This window comes from Acyrthosiphon pisum, chromosome A3 (genome assembly GCF_005508785.2).
Source record: "Acyrthosiphon pisum isolate AL4f chromosome A3, pea_aphid_22Mar2018_4r6ur, whole genome shotgun sequence".
NCBI lineage: Eukaryota > Metazoa > Arthropoda > Insecta > Hemiptera > Aphididae > Acyrthosiphon > Acyrthosiphon pisum.
In genome coordinates this window covers 12,205,279-12,225,619 of record NC_042496.1, presented here as the reverse complement: position 1 = coordinate 12,225,619, position 20,341 = coordinate 12,205,279, and the positions used below count along the sequence as shown (strand labels likewise).

The window sequence follows — 20,341 nt, the reverse complement described above, 5'->3', positions numbered from 1 at the left end:
AAGTACAAAAGAATCACAGCTTGTACGGCAGCACCAATCTTTTGAATTATTGGCTGTAAATGTTAAACCATTTATTTTTATTTTTTTAAATTGAGGTGGATGACAAGAAGACAGCATTGGCCCATTTTTATGTTGGGACCACATAATTACATCCATCTCTTTTTCAAGTTCAGGAGTGAGTTTGTTAGCTATCTCACTTAGTCTTCTAACTACTTGTTGAATTGGATAATTATATGTTCTTATTAGCTTTAGTAACTGTTGCATATGATTTTCAAAGCGAAATGCTGAAAATGCATCCAATGATCCATACATTTTACAATCTTTGGCAAGATGAATTAATCCGTGAACATTGTGACTAAGGTTATGAACCCCATAAATTATTTTAAATGTAATTACAAAATGTTTTAACAGGTTTTCGGCATATAATAAATGTTCTTCAGTAAGTTCTCTGCTACACAATATTGTTATGGCAACATGTAATGTAAGGAAATGTTGATAAGTGTCCATTGATATTTTATTTTTAAGAACAATTGGTCCAATATAAAGCAGAAATGTTCTGAATTCAACGGCTTTCCAGTGTTTATATTCATTAAGAGGTCTCGGCTTCCTTTGGAATTCAATTGGAATATATGACCTAATTTCATTTATCTTGAACGATATTTCTTTCTCTACACTAGATCTTATACGAACATTTAATGGTCCCTCAAACCATAAGTTAATTAATTTTTTTACAACTCCTAAGCATACAAGATGCATATAATCGAGAGGAACATTGGTTACAGGACCAAATTGTGGAATATTTACCAATGGTGTTTCACCACGATGGTAATTATCATCATGTTTTTCAATAAAACTTGTATCAGTCCTCAGTACTGAACCAACATCAGGAAAACAAATTCTATGGTTTACATATTCACCTTCAGAATAACATTTTGTGCATGATGAATAGCCACTGTGGTGTTTAATACATAAAGCAAATGCCTTTGCTGGTGAATCTGCCACAAACATTTTAATCCTACAAGTATAGTTTTTTGAATTGAAAATCAAACCTTCTTCGACAAGAAGTTTAGATTCTTGTAAAAAATCGTGAAAATAGGTATTAACATCCTTTGGCTTACCAGAAAAACTATGATAAAGTCCAATAACAAAAACTTCCTTAAACCCAATAACAGAGCCAAGGATCGGCCACAATTGACTACTAGATGATTTTGATAATGGAAGCCCATCAGTGTTAAATATTATGTCAATACTTGAAAGGTTATTAAAAGAACTATTGCTTTTCAAAAAATTTATAATACAATTTTTCAATCCAAAATGGTAGTATACTCCAGGTTCTACTACTCGTAGGCAAGTTGATCTTGGTGTAGATAATAGGGTCCGTGGATCAGCTGGAAGATGCTTGAAATATTTTCGCATAATTAAAAGTAAAGACTTTACGGCTTTAGCAGTCACGTTTTCAGTCAATGCCCAGTTTTTTATTTCAAATAAAATATCAAAGTTTTCATTTTGAATATCTACTGCAGGGATGTCATCAATGTAAATGTCATCTTCTGTGGAAATGGTTATTGTATTTGAATCATGATCCATGCCTTCATCAATAAACATTGGAAATTGAAATATGTCATTTGTAATATTAGAAGATTGTTGTTGCTAAAAAAAAAAATTACACACAATTACTTGCAAGTAAATGTAAAATATACTTTTATTAAAGTATTAATAATGTTTACTCAAAATATATAATACATAGATTTTATTAATTCAAAACTTACTTCAACAAGATATTCTGAAGCATGTTCTAAATTATGATCAATTTGTTCATTTGAAATTTGTAAAAGTTGTCTTTCATACTCTTGAGAAACCAGTAGTCTTAAATTCCTGGATGAGCAATAATTCAATGGTTTTCTTGGCCTAGTTTATTATTAACATTATTATTATGTATATAAGTATATTTAATAATAATAAATACTTACATTGTGGTTTGTGAATGTATGTTGTATATACAATGTACAATTATATATACTGATGATGTAACAAACTAATAACTATTAATATTACATTTATTAAGTGACAGGTATCTTACATGTATACATAATTTATTGCCGTTCAACATTCGCGCAAATTTAGGTCTGATATAGAATAGCCGACACACGAATTGTAAATCAGACGCCAAGTCCACAATTAAATGAGCCGGTTTAGCATGTTTTAAAATTTCGCTGCCCGCTACAGTTTATCACTTTCTAGCATGATATCCTGATATTGGGCTGATATTGGGCTTATGTTTACTTATGATCTGAAGTCAGAACCATGGTCGTATATCTTAAACCACGGTCGTCGGTCGGACCCTTGGAAACCGTAAAAGAAACATGATGTTAGATCCTTGTTTACTCGTATTTAGAAACGTTTATTAGTGCGACCTTTGTGGTACTGTCCGTTCGCCGTTAATCGTTAATTATAATATTTTGTCCATTGTTGAGTGTTGTACGTTCTGTTTAAATTATCACGAGTCACGACGTTTCTCTATAGCCTATATTTTGTTAACTATGGAAACAAAAGATGATCGTATTCGGTAAGTATCTATATACTATACTTATTACTTAATATTTAGATATAATATATCTAAATATTATATTATATTCGTTAGTTAGGTACATTATTATAATCATGCTAATATGGCGGCTCAATGTTAAGAGGATGTTAACGCACTATTTGTTTTCTCTCTCTAGCCCACGCGTGACATAGACAAAATACATTAACGCAGAATCATTTTTATTATATTTTTAAGTAATCTTAGAGTAAAATTACTCAGTACAGAAAAGATTGAGACATAGTCGTTCGCAGACATTTGTGGTAGGGTGGGCCAAGTCAATAAAGATTAAGAAATCTGAACTCTGATGGAAGAAACAATTATACTTTAATTTACCTACACGTAATCACCCACTATTTAAGGCACAAATCATTCATATGATAAAAAACAGATACATATTTTTTAAAAATTAAATAATAAATATTTTAATTGTCAACACGGTTTTAAATTTTAAATAAATACAATTTCGCAATCTGTAATGGTAATATGTTATCAATTTTATTTTTAAAGACATTTAATTTATTATCATTGATTATCATCAATGTTATTTTTCACCTACCTAATTAATGTTCTATGATTTAAAAAAAATCAAAAATCGTGATGTTTAAATCATGTATTACCATGTATACAAATTTCGGTACGTCTTGCAGGGTGGGCCACGGCTCACCCCCCCCCCCCCTGTGCGCACGCTTATGGATTGAGGATGATATTTTTGAGGGAATGTTATATCAATTTTATATATTATTGTTATTTGACTTAGTATTCGACTTTAAGAATAAACAAAAAAATGTTATACATTTAAATGATATTTAAATTGTTTTGAGACAATATTTAGACAAATTGATATGACATTCCCTCAAAACTATTATTCTCTATCTTATTTAAAGTAATTGTAATGAGTGATTTTACTTAAAAACATATAAAAAATGTTTTTGCGTCCTCTTAAACAAAATTCACAACATAATCAAACAACAAAGTACAAATAGGTATAAAAATAAAATTAATTAATTTTTCTGCCTATCTTATTAATTGGGTACTTAGTCCGTGCATATGGTGGCTCGTGGTAGATAACAATAACACATCAAATTACTTAAAAAGTAATTTTTTTACAGTAACTTGTAACTTAAGATAAGTAACTCTTCAATACAGTGTTTATAATATATGTGTCTAACAATTTATGCATATATTCAAAGGCCCGTTAAATTTATTAATAAAAAAATAATGATTTTTATCTATATAATTTTTGTTTAAGTTACAAAAAATATGCTGTTGTGGAATTTGACGATGGTATCCAATCAGTTCCAATGAATTGGTTAGCTAAACACGATAAACTTTGTTATTATCCAACACACGTGAAATCGATGTCAAATATTAATCAAATGGTGAAAAACCTAATACCAGTAGATACAAACTGGTCCTTATGTAAATTCATAAATATTCTTGGTTCTAGTAGTAAGTATGAGTAAGAAAGACTAATAAATTAAACAGTATATTTATTAAATACATTTGTTTTATTTGAAAAGTTGTTATTTTATTACTTGTGAAAAACACGATCAGTGCAATTGATTGAACACGGTGTATTGTTTCAAGAAGAACTTAGTTCCTAAATATTTTTTATAAATTTAAACATATTTTATGTTCTAATACGTAAATATTTTTTTTTAGATGATTATAACAGAATTAAAGAGAAAGAGATTGACGCCATTAAATATAATTTATCCGAAGTTGACACAGAAGTAGAAAGTATTATTAAAAGTCAACGTAAAAATAGAGCAAAAAAAAAGTTATTTTTAGAAGATGAGGATAATGTTCAACATTTAAAAAGATCAAGTAAAATAATTATTTACAATTGGTCTTATAATAAATTGTATTTTGTATTTCCATATTTATAAAAATTTTAAAAATAATATGAGTATTTTATTGGTTTTAGGTAAAAACATTGAAACAACTAAGACAACTAAATTAAACGCTGAAAAGTTACCTATCCTCCCGAAACCACCAAAATCTTTTACACAACCTCATATAAAAAAGAGTAAGACAGTGTAATTTTTTTTGTTACTTCTATAAAATAAAATTTTATCTGTCACATCCCAAGCTTAAATAAACATCCTTATTTTCTTATTTCTTATAATTTATTCAATTAATTTGATTATTTAGTTTGTTATATACTAATTAAAAAAATACTATGATAAAATTGTTCTGGTTGTCTGGATGTGCAATGTGTACCTGAATCGCGGAAAAAAAGTCCAGATATAAATTAATGAAAATGTATCAAAATTAAAGAATAAATATGTTAAAATTGTATTGAAAAATACATTAAAATTACATAAAAAATCTTATAATATCATAAAAAATGTTAATTACTTACTTAAATCACATTTTGAAATATAATAAAATTTAATTTAATACAAGTGTCAATAATAAATACAATTATAGTACCTATATAATTATAATAACAATGCTATAAAAATGTAATACTATAATTAGGTACAGCTCTTTCTTATGTTATGACGCACGGCCGTTAAAAAGGCCAGCTGTTTATACCTATAATCAGGCCTTTTTAACGTATGTATACCTACATATTATAACCTATTATTATACCAAAAAACGTTTGATTTTATTTAATATTCCTAATCAAAGTTCAAATTATAAGTATCTATAGAAATTTTGTATATTATATTTATTAGTCTACTATATTTTAAAAACCATTCAGAATGAATTCCTATTATAACAAACTAAAATTTTTTAAAACTACCTTTCAATTTATGGTGAATAATTTATAATATGAACTTTTTATATTTATCCATACAATTTGATATATACCATATTATTATCATTACATTATAACTATAAATACTAAATTACTAAGTTACAGCAAAAGCCAAAAATATGATCTTCATTAAGGAACTTAAAAATTAAATATATATATTATATAAGTAGTTAAGCTTCTTTCTATTTTTTATATTAATTGATTTTTTGTGTAACTTTAATATATTTTTCAATACAATTTTAACATATTTATACTTCAATTTTGATATATTTTCATTCATTTTTTTTGGGGACTTTTTTTTCCTAGTGTGAGACTTTTTTTTCCAATTACCGTGTACCTATATCTGATGAAGGTCATCAATTACATGTATGAGTGACGATAATATTATTATGTATGAATTGCTAACTGAAATAATTTGAGTTCATTATTATGAAACACCTATAAGGATAAACATTATTATTTTTTTTTTTTTTAAATAGGAAATCATACATGTGCAAATCTCCTATCATCTTCTATGGAACCCATTAAAAGTAAGCATAAGCAAAAAAACTAATGTTAATATTTATATTAAGTAATGATTAAAATTATTTATTTATAAATTGTTTTTATAGCTATTTTTATTGCATTAATATTTCAACTATAGTTGAATAATATATATATTTATCACTGAGTTATTTTGTTATAATTTTCAGGTTTAAATGAAGAAACTCTGATGTGGTGCAATAATAAAAATTCCGAGACAGTTGTAGCCTCTACTTCTATGAATAATGCAGAACAATTTAAATCATCTAATCTATTCTTTAGCAGTGACAATGATGACAGTCCAATCAAAAGTAATTAGGAAAGCTTAATTTAATAAAACTTTAACTGTTAACCTTCTTTTTTACATTATTTGTACCTTTCTTATAAGAAACAGATGATCAAATAACTAGTCCTACACAATCAACAAACTCAATTGATTTTTTCCGTAAAGAAATAGATGGTAAAACTACTAAGAAAAGTAATTGTTAATAATATTATCTTTATTTCAATCTTTATAATATATTTCAGTATTTATCTCATTAATTCAAATTTTGTTAAGGAAAAAACATTGTGACATTTGATGTTAGTCCGTCTATATCAACAAACTCTATTGATTTATTTCCAGACGAAGGTGATGGAACTATAAAAAAAAGTAAGTTTAAGTAAACTACTGTAGAAATATATTAATTCTAAATATTCTTTACTGAAATTATATTCAGAAATTACCAAGCAAGCCGTTTTTCCAGCTCATCTAAGTCCAACAAGTTCAGTTGAAGCAGAATATAACGAAACTCCGAATAAGGGTAATTATATTTTTATATAAACGTATTTATAATTGTTATAGTAAGAAATAATAATTATTCATTTACTTTACAGTCAAGGAACAGTTTAACATTGAAGGAGCTTTGAAGTTTCTCATAAAATCTCAAGTTCAAATGGCTCAAAAGTTTGAGATTATAGAAAATAACCAAAAACAAATTTTATTTTTAGTAAATAAAAATATGACTGATGCTCCAGCAGACAAAAATTGGAATATTGAATTTTCAACCACTTTTCCACTTCAAGATATTCAATCTCTAAATGAAATAGAACAACGTTTAATAACGGATATTGAATTTAAAGAAAAATTGGTATGAGTACAAATTATTTAAAAGGAAATAGTTACTCTTAAATTATATAAATCATTAAAATTGTATAGTATTAACTTAAAAAATGTTTGTATATGTTTATGTATAGTGATTGTTAGTGATACGTAACAATTGTAATAATTGTTTTATTATATACAATTAATTTTATACTAGTACCATATTATTACAGGCAAACAGGATCAGCAGTTTTAGAGGGTTAGATGACAGCACATTTATCAAGTCATCTTTAGATAATATATTCAGTGACAAAATAGGTGTATTAATTTCCTTCACTGGTAGAAAACCATCAAACACGGTTGAAAAAAAGTATGCAATGAAGAGTTCACTGCTGTATAAACTTATTTGTGGTAATTTAAAAACCCTCTATTGTTTAAATTCATCACTAAAAATTAAAAAATTATGTAAAATTTTAGATGTTGGTCGAAGTCGTTACAAAAACTTTTCCGATGAAAAAGCTGAGAAAGTCACTAGTAGCTGGTTACGTCATTCAATAGACCGTCTTAAACGTACAGCGGCACTAACATAATAACAAAGTGGTATTCTTACTTTATTTTTATATTTTATTAATTTTGAAATTTGTATAAGAATTTGTTTAATATTATTATTAAGTTTTTAATGTTTGTATGTTATAATTATATAGGGTATTGACTATAAATAAAGAGTACTTTTTATTACGTTATAAAATATATTATATTTGCATTTTAACTATGTTAATTCCTTTTCTGGAGTCTCAGTAAGTAATTTAAAGGAGCGGAAATTCAGATTTGGTAGTGAGAGTGGGGATTACCGAAGTGTATTTCGTAGGAACTCCCTGGGATTCCTTGTGTTACTAGGAAAGGACTCCCTATTAATTCCTTTTCTGGAGTCCCAGCAAATAATTCGATGGAGCACCTAAGGAGCGGAAATTCGGATTTGGTAGGGAGAGTCTAGGGATTCCCGAAGGGAATTCCGTGGGCTCTTCCGGGGATTCCTCGTGTTACTAGGGCTACTACCATAGTATTTGTATAGTGTTGTTTTAAAAACGTTAAGTATCTACCTAACTCATAAAAATATAAACGTTCAATATTAAGTTAAGCCTAACTCATCAATATTGTAATATAAGTAAGAGCAAGTGAGTAACCTTGTATAAATTTCAAGAATATTAAAAACTATATTAAAAAAATAAAAAAAAAGCCTAATATATATTTGTAATTTGTGAAAATATAATACATTTTGAAAATTATCTATGTAAGTTTGATAATATGATAAACTTTTATTTTATAATTTTACTTGATATTTTTAAATTAAAATTCTCAGTTTATTTTGATTTTAGAAGAGCGTTTTGAAGTTTAAATTTTAACAAAGCTGAATATTAAGTATCCAAATGTCTTTGTTTAAAACAATTAGTACCTATATTATATTAAGTGTTAACGGGAAGATACATAATTATACATATTGATATTAATCAATCACGTTAATGAACAGACTAATAATAAGAAATAGGTAGATAGGTAGGTACATAATATTTTAGAGATAATTTTTGATGTGAGCAGTCATCCATTATTCATTAATGACACTCACGTTGACTTTTTTATTATAATTTTTTTTTTACCAACTTATAGACCATAAGTCTATAAAGTACTAACGTTTGTATAAAGTGTATCCGTTATTATTATTTTAATCTTTGTTTAGTGTTTGTATTTATTATTTATACAGTATATAAAATTAATTATTTATAATGGATTTACTTCTGGGTAGGTAGGCACTTTTTATATTTTTTTCATGATTCATGAATTAAAAATGAAGAAAACATTATAAAATTATTTTAATTTTAATATTGATATAATATTATTAACAGCTGAATTTAGTATTCTTCGTTGAAGAATATATTTATTTTACGATTTGTTTTTATTGGTTCAACATATTTTGGTACCATCATTGGTTAATATTTTTTGTACTGTAATTGAATATGATTATTATTATTTATAAATTATAATTATTATTCCCTCCAAGGAAATATGTCCTAACATATAAAAAAAATAAATCTATAGTTAATTTTTATTTATTAAATAAAATAAAATACATTTCTTAGTAATTTTTAATTTTATGATTAATTTAACTAATTTAAGATAGAATTATATGAAATTCCTTAGGTATGTTATTCTGTAATCGTGTTATTTTGAGTTAATTCTTATTATAACAAAACTAAGTCTATATTTATACTAAAATAAATTTACATTTTAATCTGATTTTATAAATGAATACAATAATATGTTTGTATACATTGTACTAAATTTTTTTCCAAGTTATTATAATATTTAAAAAAAATATATAGGTACAACTTTTTACAATGCGTTATGTTATAATTTTCACTATTAAGCTAATCAAATAGTTTTTTTATTATTACATTTGCATGATGAAAATGTTATTTTTTTTTTATAAAAGTTCATGATTTCCACTTGAATATTATATACATTGTACTTACTCAGTGTTTATAGAGAAAAATCGTGTTGTGAATTAATTACATTCCAGCTTATTAACATAAAAAAAATATTCATACATTGTCGTGTATACGCTTAAACAATATATTGTATAAACTAATAAAGGGTAAGAATAAGGCACCCACAATGTCACAATCCCATTTGATTTGTATACGGGTGTATCTGCACGCGTGAATTGTATAACAAGTTTCACATCAATAATATACCTTATACAGTTTACTATCTATATACATTATACACTATAGATATTTTATACAGGGTGGATTCACTAAGCGCGCTTACCCCACCATTTAATTTAATGATGAATTTGTTGAAATTATTATTTTTGGAATTTTTAAATATACGTATGGAGTAAGGACCATATTTTTAAAAACTTAGATTTTCTTTCATTCAAGTAGGAGCTGTGACGATATAAGATATTTTTTCCCAATAAAAACCCTTATCACTATTTTAGATGATTTTTTTTTTAAAATTCCAACGCACTTAAATCGAAATTAAAACATTTAATTTCTGAGTTATTTATTTATTGATTCAACTTCATAACAATACATTTTACATTTATTAGTTGATATCTATAAGCAATAGTTTGTGGTGAGAGTAGGGAGTCTATCACAATCGTCAATGATAATTAATACAGTATAGGTATTTAACAATAATTCCTAAGCTTTGTGTACCTACTAAGAAACGATCGTATACAAAATATAAGGATTTCTATTTCTAAATATGTTTTTTAAGTATACTTAAAAACTGTTTGAATCAGAATTTGAATAAATTCATTAAGTACCTACCTACTATAAAGGAGAAAACCGGGATAATATCCCCAAATCCAGCCGTATTATAGGTGTTGTGCGTACCATCGTCATTGATCAGGTTATTGTAAACTGTAAAGTGTAAATTGATATTTGATTACAATTATTTCTATTAGGATTTAGGATGTATTAAATTTGAATTCAATAATAAATCATTGTATAAGTCATAAGATGTAAAATGTCTCTGAGCAGAGACGGTCGTCAGTCTATAATATGTCTACAGTCTATAAGTAATTTGTGATTTTGACAAATTTTGTCAACATTTTATGTTCAGACACACACTCGTAAAAAAATTGATGTGTCTTTACGCTAAACTTTTTAATTCTTGTAAGCAAAATTTATAAGAAACCGTATTTAATTTTCAAACCTCAGGTATAAAAATTAAAAATTGAATAAAAAAGTGTACTACAAAATATTTTTTCATATCTTCATGATTTTGATGAATTGTATTAAAATTTGAAATTAAAATGTTTATATAAAAATTGTGACTATGTAAATATATTTTTAGTTGATATGAAAAAAAACTTCTGAAAAATTTTGTATATTAATTGTCATGGTTTTTATTCATTAAATAAAACCAAAATATACAACTTTATTATACACATGTCGAATAAAAACTAAAAAAAAATTCGAATATGTATAATGTCTATGAATAGCCTAAAGTATTAGGATATCTAGGTAATACTATTATATTTGGTAAACATTTACATTTTCTACTGAAATTCGACTTTTGAATTAAAATTTATAACAAAAAAACATCAGTAAAAATTGATTTTGTGTAAATATTTCCGTTTTTTCGTAATTTGGTTTTTGTTTTTTTTTCTTGATCATCTTGTAAAGACGTGAAGTATTTGGGAAGTTTTTTTTTTGATTCCCAAGAGTACATATTAGATCTAATTTTCTACAGTTCCTAAGATTGGAGCATTTTTCTTTTTTTTCAAAAAAGGAGGGAAGTTGTTAACTACTCTGCTGTACCGTAGAAGATGAGTATAACTTGGCATTGAGTAATGGATGTGTTAATATACGGTTGCCAATGTAAATTTGTCCACAAAAATACACTTTACGGGAATGATAATCTTGTCATCATAATCAACTAAATGTGGTAATTTTTTTTTAAACTAATAGAGAAAATAATATATTCTACAGGCTGCATTGAATTTCCTTTAAAATTATTTTAATCTCAAACTGTATAATGCCGTTTCTTTAAAAATAAGACAATTTCAAGCTTTTTTTTAAAAAATTACGATATTTTATACTATTATTTTAAATCAGAGTTTAATGTGGTCTGTAGAAGTTTTCTTCTTTCGTATAAAAAAATAGTTATCTAAATCCAACAATTATATAAGACTATATAATTATCATGTAATATTATTATAATATTTATATATATTATATGCCTGTTAAATTTTCCTATAAAGTCCTTTATGTTGTTAAAAAATACCTACACCCCCCCTCCACTCAGACACACACACAGACACTAAATAGGTATCGCCGTATCGGATTAGTGAAAAAGTATTATAAATAAGATGGCAACTAAAATGTAAAATACAATTTTCAAAGCATACCTACTATCAAACATATTAACTACATATTATTATTTGATTAAACTTATAATTTTAGTTTTTATATTTTGACATTTTACTACATAATATATTTTTATGTTGTTCTAACTATCTATAGGCATATAAAAATATTGTGATCTAATTTGCAGACATTTCTTCTTGGGTTTTAATAAATTATGGCATTATGCTTTGAATAATAATAATCAATATTTAAAGTAGTATAAAGTATAAACTGTACTATGAGTCTATAAACATTAAACTTACTTACAGCGGGGCAAGATAATCACCAAAATGATTATCCACCTCCACTCAGTGTACATCTGACTTGTTTATTTTTAAATATAAAAAATATAACATATATATAAATATTATTTTGTTATTCCGAGAATGTTGATACCTATATGTATAGTCCTATATTCTTAAATTTATGAATAACAACATAAAATGTAGAGATTATTTAATTTTAAATTTAAATAGGTACCCATAGCTATACCGATGTAGGTACTATAGCTATAATAATGAATATTAAAAATAAATTATTAATTATTATGTTGTTATATTGTTGATGAAAGTTGGCTCAATTATATGTTTAATAGAATAAATAATACAGAGTGTTAGCGATAGTGCACTTTAAATTTAAGTTTTCACTATCAATATTTATGTAAGTTATGGTAGGTGATGCTGATGCAAGTAAGGGTAAAAGATTTGTCACGTGTTTCTGTATATACTGATTCTGTATCTTCTTTTCACATGTTTTATTCAAAGATACCATTGCTTTTAAAAGTCTGAAATAAAATAAAAACATTGATTTATAACTTATGTAAACATTTATTTCTTTTACACAGCTGATTGTCAAAAAACGCTTGAATGGACTTGTCAAATGATTTAGTTAGGTGATAAAAATATGTTTCAATAATATTTATATTGAACGACAAGACGCACGTAGGGGTAAAACGATTTTGTAAAAAGATTTTGAGGTAGGTGCTTTAGATATTTACTATCAAAATATTTCTTTCCTTAAAACAATGAAAGTACTTTTTAAAATAATTTACCCGTTTTAAAAATATAGCTGTTAGTTTTGCCGAATAAAAATGTATGGAGATTGAATCACGTGTATTTTTATTGTAGTTTTATTTACTATATTATCGAAAACTTCTTATAGATTAATTCTTTAGATTGTAATAATTTATTGTTATAATCAATATTCCAACCATTATAAGTACGTATTTTTCTAAAAGTAATGCAATAATATTTATTTATTTATGTTATGTATGTTAATATACATATGTGTTTAATAAAATAAAACTTATATGTTTCAATATTTTTGTAAAATTGTAATTTGTATTTGTAATATTAGTAAGATCATCTTTGGCAATCTTATTTTATAAAATATACTAAGCTTTAAAATGTTCCATTATCTATGACATACACCTAACAATGAATTAGGGCTTAAGAAAAATCTTAATTAATCGTTTTTATCAATGAATTCAAGTTCAACCCATCCGTTATAGCGACCCCTCTAGACACCTACACTGTACTTCAGATATGTTATTCACTTGCTCACTTTTTTTAACCTGGAATTGTATAAAATATAAATTATTATTATAATAATAATAAATAGGTAGTATCGTAATAAATACTAGTTTGACCTTATGGATTATAAATGCATATTTAGGTACATATAATATATTTTCATTTTTTTTTAACAAGTGCGTATTATATTTACTAAAAAAATATATAAGGTTGGGAAAAATGTATCTATCTCGAGTCGATATTGATTGTTGTAGCTTGCTACTTTAGAAGTTGAGGTTAGTCATTTCCTATATCATTAAAATCCTTAAGTACTCAAACATAATACGTCGATGTCGCGTGAAAGAGCATATTGTTAAGGATGACCTATTACAACTTACAAGTGAACGAAGAAGCAATCAACTACAACCATGGACATTTAGGAGATAAGACTACCATGTAATATGTAATAAAACCAAACAACTATAACAACAACGAAATTAACAAAAACATCGTAATATTCCCTAATATTTTGAGGTTAAATAATAAATATAACATAGTTTAATTAACTCTTTTTTAGTCTTTAAGCATCCTACGTGTCACGTGAATGTGTGTTTTTTTTTGAGAAATCTAAGCTGAATAGTTCAGATCTCTGAAATATTAAATATAAACTTCGCTATCATGTATTACAATTATGAATAAACTTGTATAAAAAAAACGTTAGAATAAATACAAATAAAATTAGAAATACCTAATAATAATAATAATTGTACTGAGAATTTAAAATTTCATACGACTATTATATTAATAAACTATTGTTGGTTATACAATGTTAAATAATTATATATATATTTGTAAATGATTAATATTTATATGAATGAAAATTTTAATTTATATTTCAATAAAAGACTAAAGAGTAATACAATATTGCATATTGTTTGATTGTTAAATTAACTGTCAAAAACATATAATGATTTCAATTAAGTTTGCTGTATATTTTTAAAAACAGGTATGAGTATATACAGATAAGACTATAGTAGTGGACAGTAATCAATAGTAGATGCCTGTATTTGTGTATAATAACTGATAAGTAATTGAATATTGATTGGTAATATTTTTTTTTTTATTAACCTTAATAATTAAACCTAAGTTACAATTGTTATAACTTAAGCTACCAAATGGCCGTCTGTTGCAATTTTATTTTACATTTATTTTTAAATTTTGTCAAACAGATTGATTTGTTTTATAAAAAATAACAATTTGAGGATGTCCTCTGGGTCTGTCCCGTGTGAGACATATAGGCGTCCTAAGCTGAGTTGGAAACTGTAAGGATTATAGATAGGATTATAAAATTCAGTTGAAATGTGTACTATCAGTCCAACACCAAAGTATTCATATAATACGGTTGTGGTTCTAGCTGGGTTTTCTTCCTTTGCAATAAGACATCCCTGATAACTAGTGCGTTTTCCCATTTAGCGATAGTTCTTTTAATTTAACTTTATTTCATGTTCTGTATTCTATATAAATATTATGATTTGCCTAACATTCGGTTTTCTTTCAATACATTTTTATGAAATCGTAAGATGATGGATAAAGTATATTTCATTATTAGTTGTGGCTACTTTAAGCTATTTTTCAGCTTATGGATATCTGTGTGTACCTATGCTGTTATTATTTTGTTTAGGATTTTTGTTGCTATATACCTTGGTATAAAATTGTTGCAAACATTCATTATTGAGAGTAGAGTATAATACTGTGTATTACATATTTTCTATATTTCTCATTCGTATTATTGTCTGTATTGCCGGCAGAAAAAAACTAACAGCTAAATTTGTACAGCCGGTTTTATTGAGAAACCGCCTTCATCGTTGGTTTTAGGAGTATCTGTATATAGACTTCATAGTAGTCTTTATAGTTTTCCAGTATACTTTAGAAGTATCTTTTGTATATATCGCATGAGATATCTATTGTTTGGTTAAGGTACATATTTCTAGGTTTATTTTATACAAACATGTCCACGGATCATCTGAAATGTGCTCAGATCATTATTTGACGCACAAAATGACACAAAACACAAAATTTATTGAGTTTTCATCCACCAGTCGTTTTAGTTATTATTTTGAGGGATACATTTTATTATTGGTTCTAGCTAACCTATGAAAATAGTTGAGGGAAATTTACAACCTCTATTCCTTCTAGTATCGTTTTTCCAGATAGAATAATACATTTCTTTATGTGATTACCTAATTAAATAAAAAGCTAATTAGGTAACTACTTAATATGTTGTTGCAAATATTATGATTACGGTTAGTAATTATTAAAAGCTAAGATTCAATTTGAAAAGTTTTTAATAGATGTGTAATATAAAACTGTTTAAATCGTAAATATAATAATTTTAATAAAGCATATTTAAATTAAAAATTTTATTTATACATTGTTAAATTGAATAAAATACTTATATTTTGACTTCCAACAGTTATTCACGAATTCACGAGTTGTATGTATAGCTTATAATTGGTTCTCAAAAATAATTTTAATTTACATAGAGTATTCGATTTATGTACACAAAATACTATTGAAAATGTTACTTATAATATATAATTAAGATGAAACTTGATATGAATGGAGATTTTTCGTATGTTATCCCGTAATGGTAGTCAGTAAATATCATGTTTATTCAGCTTATTCTATGTATTTTTTCAAGATATTGTGAACAATGTACCTACACATCAAATTTCTATATTTATCAAATTAATTATTAGAGTTAATTGATCTATTATGAAACTTACATATTAGAATTTTGTTTATTTTTATGATAGGTACTTTAATTTTAGCATGAATATCTATGTCTTTGGCAGTCATATCATAATATTGTAGAAATAATCGTTAGTCATTCGTAAGTCGTAACTAAAATGTTAATATACCAATCAAAATACTGAACATTTCCATAGTAAATTGCAGACTAAACACCTATCAGAAAACAAAATAGTTGTTTGACAGGAAATCAATGTAGGAAACGATGTTAAACCAACAATGGGGTTAACGTGAGACGAGGTACAAAGCGGGGTCAAATTTGCAATTGGTGGTGGGCCCCGTATTGTCGTTTTAATGAACATTTCGACGTGATTTTCTTACGGCTGCCATGGCCGTCATCGCCATACAGGGGCATCGCTACTCGCTGCCTCCCTGTTTTGAATTTAGATACGTGTGTTTGGTGTATGACACGAATACACGAAGTTACCGTCTGTAACAGAAACAAGAATTATATGGAAGAGAGGTAGTGGTGGTGGTGAATAGTTAGATACGATGGTAGGGATAGGAGGGACCGTAGAAATGCAATGAAAATAAAATAGAAGTTCAGATACTGTATAAGATTAATGGTCGATTAATAAAGGAGCTCCTAAGTAGGTACAGGAATATCAAATATAATTAATTATATCATTTTCTAATATGTATTTGCAACGATTTCTAGGTACCTCTGATTTAGACCAAAAAAGTGGTATGGTGTATCTTTATTTTAACTGCGTCGTATATAATGTTTAATAATAAGCAAAACAATTTATTTTGTAAATATAGTTTTATTTTTTACAGATTGAGTGGATATGAGTTACTTAATTACCTACCCAATGTATACAACATTAGTCATTATTGTAATGAATACATTTTGAATTATTTGGTTTCAAATTGTAAAATTAATCCATTTCAAGATTTAGAGTAATATTATCTATACTAAAGATTCAGAATGGGACTAATGAGCCACCTTTAATCTAAAAAAATATTATTTATGAAAACATTATTTTATAAATAATTTATTTTGCATAATCATTTGAATCACGTAATAAAATACTGGTAAATGTCGAGTTGACCATACCCAGCACTTATATTTTTATCATTTTAACCTTTACCTTTTTAAAACAAAAATAGTAGTATACTTGTTAAATATTTATTATTTTTTAAATTATATTTAGTTTTTATTATATATTTGTTATTCCGGGTTGCATGTAAAATTAATTAATTTAATGGTCCAATCGTGGGCCACTAAATCATTTTAAGGGACCATTAACTGACTATTGATTCAATAAATGTTTAATGATTATTCATGCAACCCGGCATTAGAGTATTTTAGGTGTAATCAACACATTTTATTTTTTAAATGAGATTCAGAATATACTAAGTATTTAACTTTTTTTTTGAACATGTCAACTTACCCTTGAATACGTTGATGATTTAGTGCCAGTAACTTGTATTGAATAATATAGTATACCGATTGCTATACCAATTTGTTTAACAGCAGGGAAGTGACACAATAAAATGAAAAATTAATTAAATAAAAATGTTGGACTTTTGACTTTTGACCTCCTTATAAACATAAATAAAATTAATGCCAACACTTATAGTGGCTGCTTACTTCAACAAATGTGTCATACAAATATCTACAAACATTTCAGGTTAATCTAACTATATGTTCCCTGAATCTACTAATTTCTATACTAGTTATGATTATTTATTTTCAAATGTTTTGCTTAAACTTATTTTTGAGATATGGTATGACAGGCTTTCTGAGCTATAAATAAAACTCGATCTTTAACGTTAGTTGATGTACATTTTAATTAATAATTTAATAAACTTAGTCAAGGTAGGTCATCGTAGGTAAACCTTAAACCATTACTATTCCATATGATTAACATAATTTTGTTCTGTAATGTTTCCAATAAAATTATGTTTAATACTACTAGGTATTGTTATTAAATGATTTAATTTAATAATATTAATAGGTATCTTATGTGAAGAAAAAAAAAATATATTTGAAACGTAAAAATAGAAAAATATTTAAATATTTATAAAACTATTTTTTGATGTCATTAAAGTTACTTAAGTATATTCTGAATATAGGTTAGGTTAGGTATGTACAATAATATTTAAGTGTAAAATTCAAAATTTTTTTTTATGTGATTTTAATCATATTATGTATTTAGATTTTAAGTAGGTACATAACTATTTGAATAATTGAGTTCTTGATTGAAAACATTGTGGAATTTGAAGTCAATAACTAAGAAGAGTTTTTTAGTAACTTTATTAAATATATAATATAATATATACTTTGTCAATTTGTGGTAAAACATACTTCAATAAAATACAAATTAATATAAAAACTGAAACTTAAACATTATTTAATGTTTTATTATTTGCATTTACTAATTCTAGTTCAAACAGTTTATAATGTTCTAAAGCTATTTTATTTTTGACAAAGAATAAAAATAATCTATTAATAATTGTCTAGTACATTAACTTCTCTATTTCTCATCAAGTGTGTTGCATTTTATCATATTAGAAATGTAACACAGTGTTAAAGGTAATACGTATATACCTACAAATATTTTTTTTTACTTACAAAATATATTATAAGTTTTAAAATATTTCATTAAATACTAGGTACAACTTTCATGTAACTTTTATTTTAATAACAAGTACATAATATGCAGTTGCCAGTGTTTAAGTAAAAGACACTGTATGAGTAATATGAATATATGACACTGTTATTGCATGAACCATAGAGATCTGTGGGTTGCGTATGAAAACACTATTCAAACTGTGTAAAACTGGAAGTCTGTACTCCTTCAATTCCTTGGTTTTGACCCAAGTATCAAAATAGTGTTGTTTTAATGTTATAAATTTCAGTATTTTTTACAAGTTATAAATTTAAGTTTGTGGTCGTCTATAGTATAGAATATAAAAAGATTCTTTGTCGCGTGTGTCACAGGTTCACGACTGTTGTATGGACCTTACGCATTTGCACTAATAATATGTGTAAGTATGATATACTCACATAAAACTGTGTGAATTATAACACTATCAGTGCATTAAAGAAAATTATTTTATTTTAATGGATTGTAATTTGTACACCATGAATTATTTTTTTTTGGTATAACTATTTTAATTTATAGCCTGGAATTTGGTACGATTTTAATAATGTAGATGTATTACAACTTATTTACAATAACGAAAAAAAAAAACAATAACTATTAAAATAGTTTCTCAAATTATAATATGACCATTTATCAAACAATAATTTCAGTATATGTATACCCAATTCATTAAAAATAACTAAAGCATCAAAATCCACATTAAATAAAATATATTCTTAGCTTTAACATCAAATTACTCAATTTCGGTTGTTAGATATTTTAAAAGGAACATTTAAAAGGGCCTATGACCATAGGTAACAAGAATTATTAAAAATATAGGTAAAAAACAAACATTTGAAGATGAACACTTAAAGATGAATTTAAATTTTAAATGCATTATGCGTTATCTGTTTCACACTCAAAGGATATTGTCCACTACTACGTAGTTTTTAAAAACAGAATAATATGACCTTGATATTGTGAAACTAATAATTAGGTAATTAGGTACTATACTACCGCTTCTCTCGATTTTAAAATAATTTATAAAAAGTCAAGAACATATTTTTTTCATAAATTTACCATCATTTTTGATTAAATATAAGATACGTATTAATTGTATCTGCATTATATTATATATAGAAATGTAGAATGCCATGAGAAAAAAACATGGAGATTTCAGTATGTTTAGTAAGTAGTATAGTTTAATGTTTTTAATTTCTAATAGTTTATTTAACAAGATATTTATGAAAATATTAATAACATTTTGATCTTGTAAAATTTTGAATACATTAAATGTCGACAAATGTTAGGATTTGGGTATTATTGATGTGTGAAATGTACGAAACATACATAATATATTATATAGAGTATACAAATATATGTATTATGCATATTATACAGTATGTCCCGTATCACCCTTAATGTAAAATCACTATATTTAAACGTGGGTTTTTTTTTACAGTTACTAAGTATGAAAATTATGATTGAATGGCATAAAATTAATTTTTTTTTAAATTCAAAATTTTCCAGAAATTTTTTTACACATTTAAGA

The 20,341-nt window shown here is 25.7% G+C and overlaps 2 protein-coding genes across 4 annotated transcripts in view; both read left to right on the top strand.

Annotated features, from left to right (window-relative positions):
• The window catches only part of LOC100574834, a 90,138-nt gene that overhangs the window by 14,956 nt on the left and 54,841 nt on the right, over positions 1–20,341 (top strand). The gene's annotated exons all lie outside the window — the stretch shown is intronic.
• LOC107884659 lies at positions 4,475–8,191 on the top strand. Of its 2 annotated transcripts, none has more exons than XM_029491751.1 (9): positions 4,475–4,616; positions 5,834–5,884; positions 6,047–6,187; positions 6,271–6,354; positions 6,436–6,528; positions 6,596–6,679; positions 6,753–7,006; positions 7,194–7,371; positions 7,438–8,191. In XM_029491751.1, exons 1-9 carry the CDS (start codon positions 4,493–4,495, stop codon positions 7,548–7,550), a joined length of 1,122 nt encoding a protein of 373 aa, XP_029347611.1. In that variant the 5' UTR covers positions 4,475–4,492; the 3' UTR covers positions 7,551–8,191. The 2 variants fall into 2 exon arrangements, with proteins under 2 accessions (XP_029347611.1, XP_029347610.1); XM_029491750.1 differs by having other exon boundaries at positions 6,265–6,354.

Coding starts and splice junctions, on each gene's coding strand:
- LOC107884659 (XM_029491750.1), top strand. CDS start 4,493: ATGAGTATTTTATTGGTTTTAGGTAAAAACATTGAAACAACTAAGACA. Junction 4,617..5,833: donor ACAACCTCATATAAAAAAGA/GTAAGACAGTGT, acceptor TTTTTTAAATAG/GAAATCATACATGTGCAAAT. Junction 5,885..6,046: donor TTCTATGGAACCCATTAAAA/GTAAGCATAAGC, acceptor TATAATTTTCAG/GTTTAAATGAAGAAACTCTG.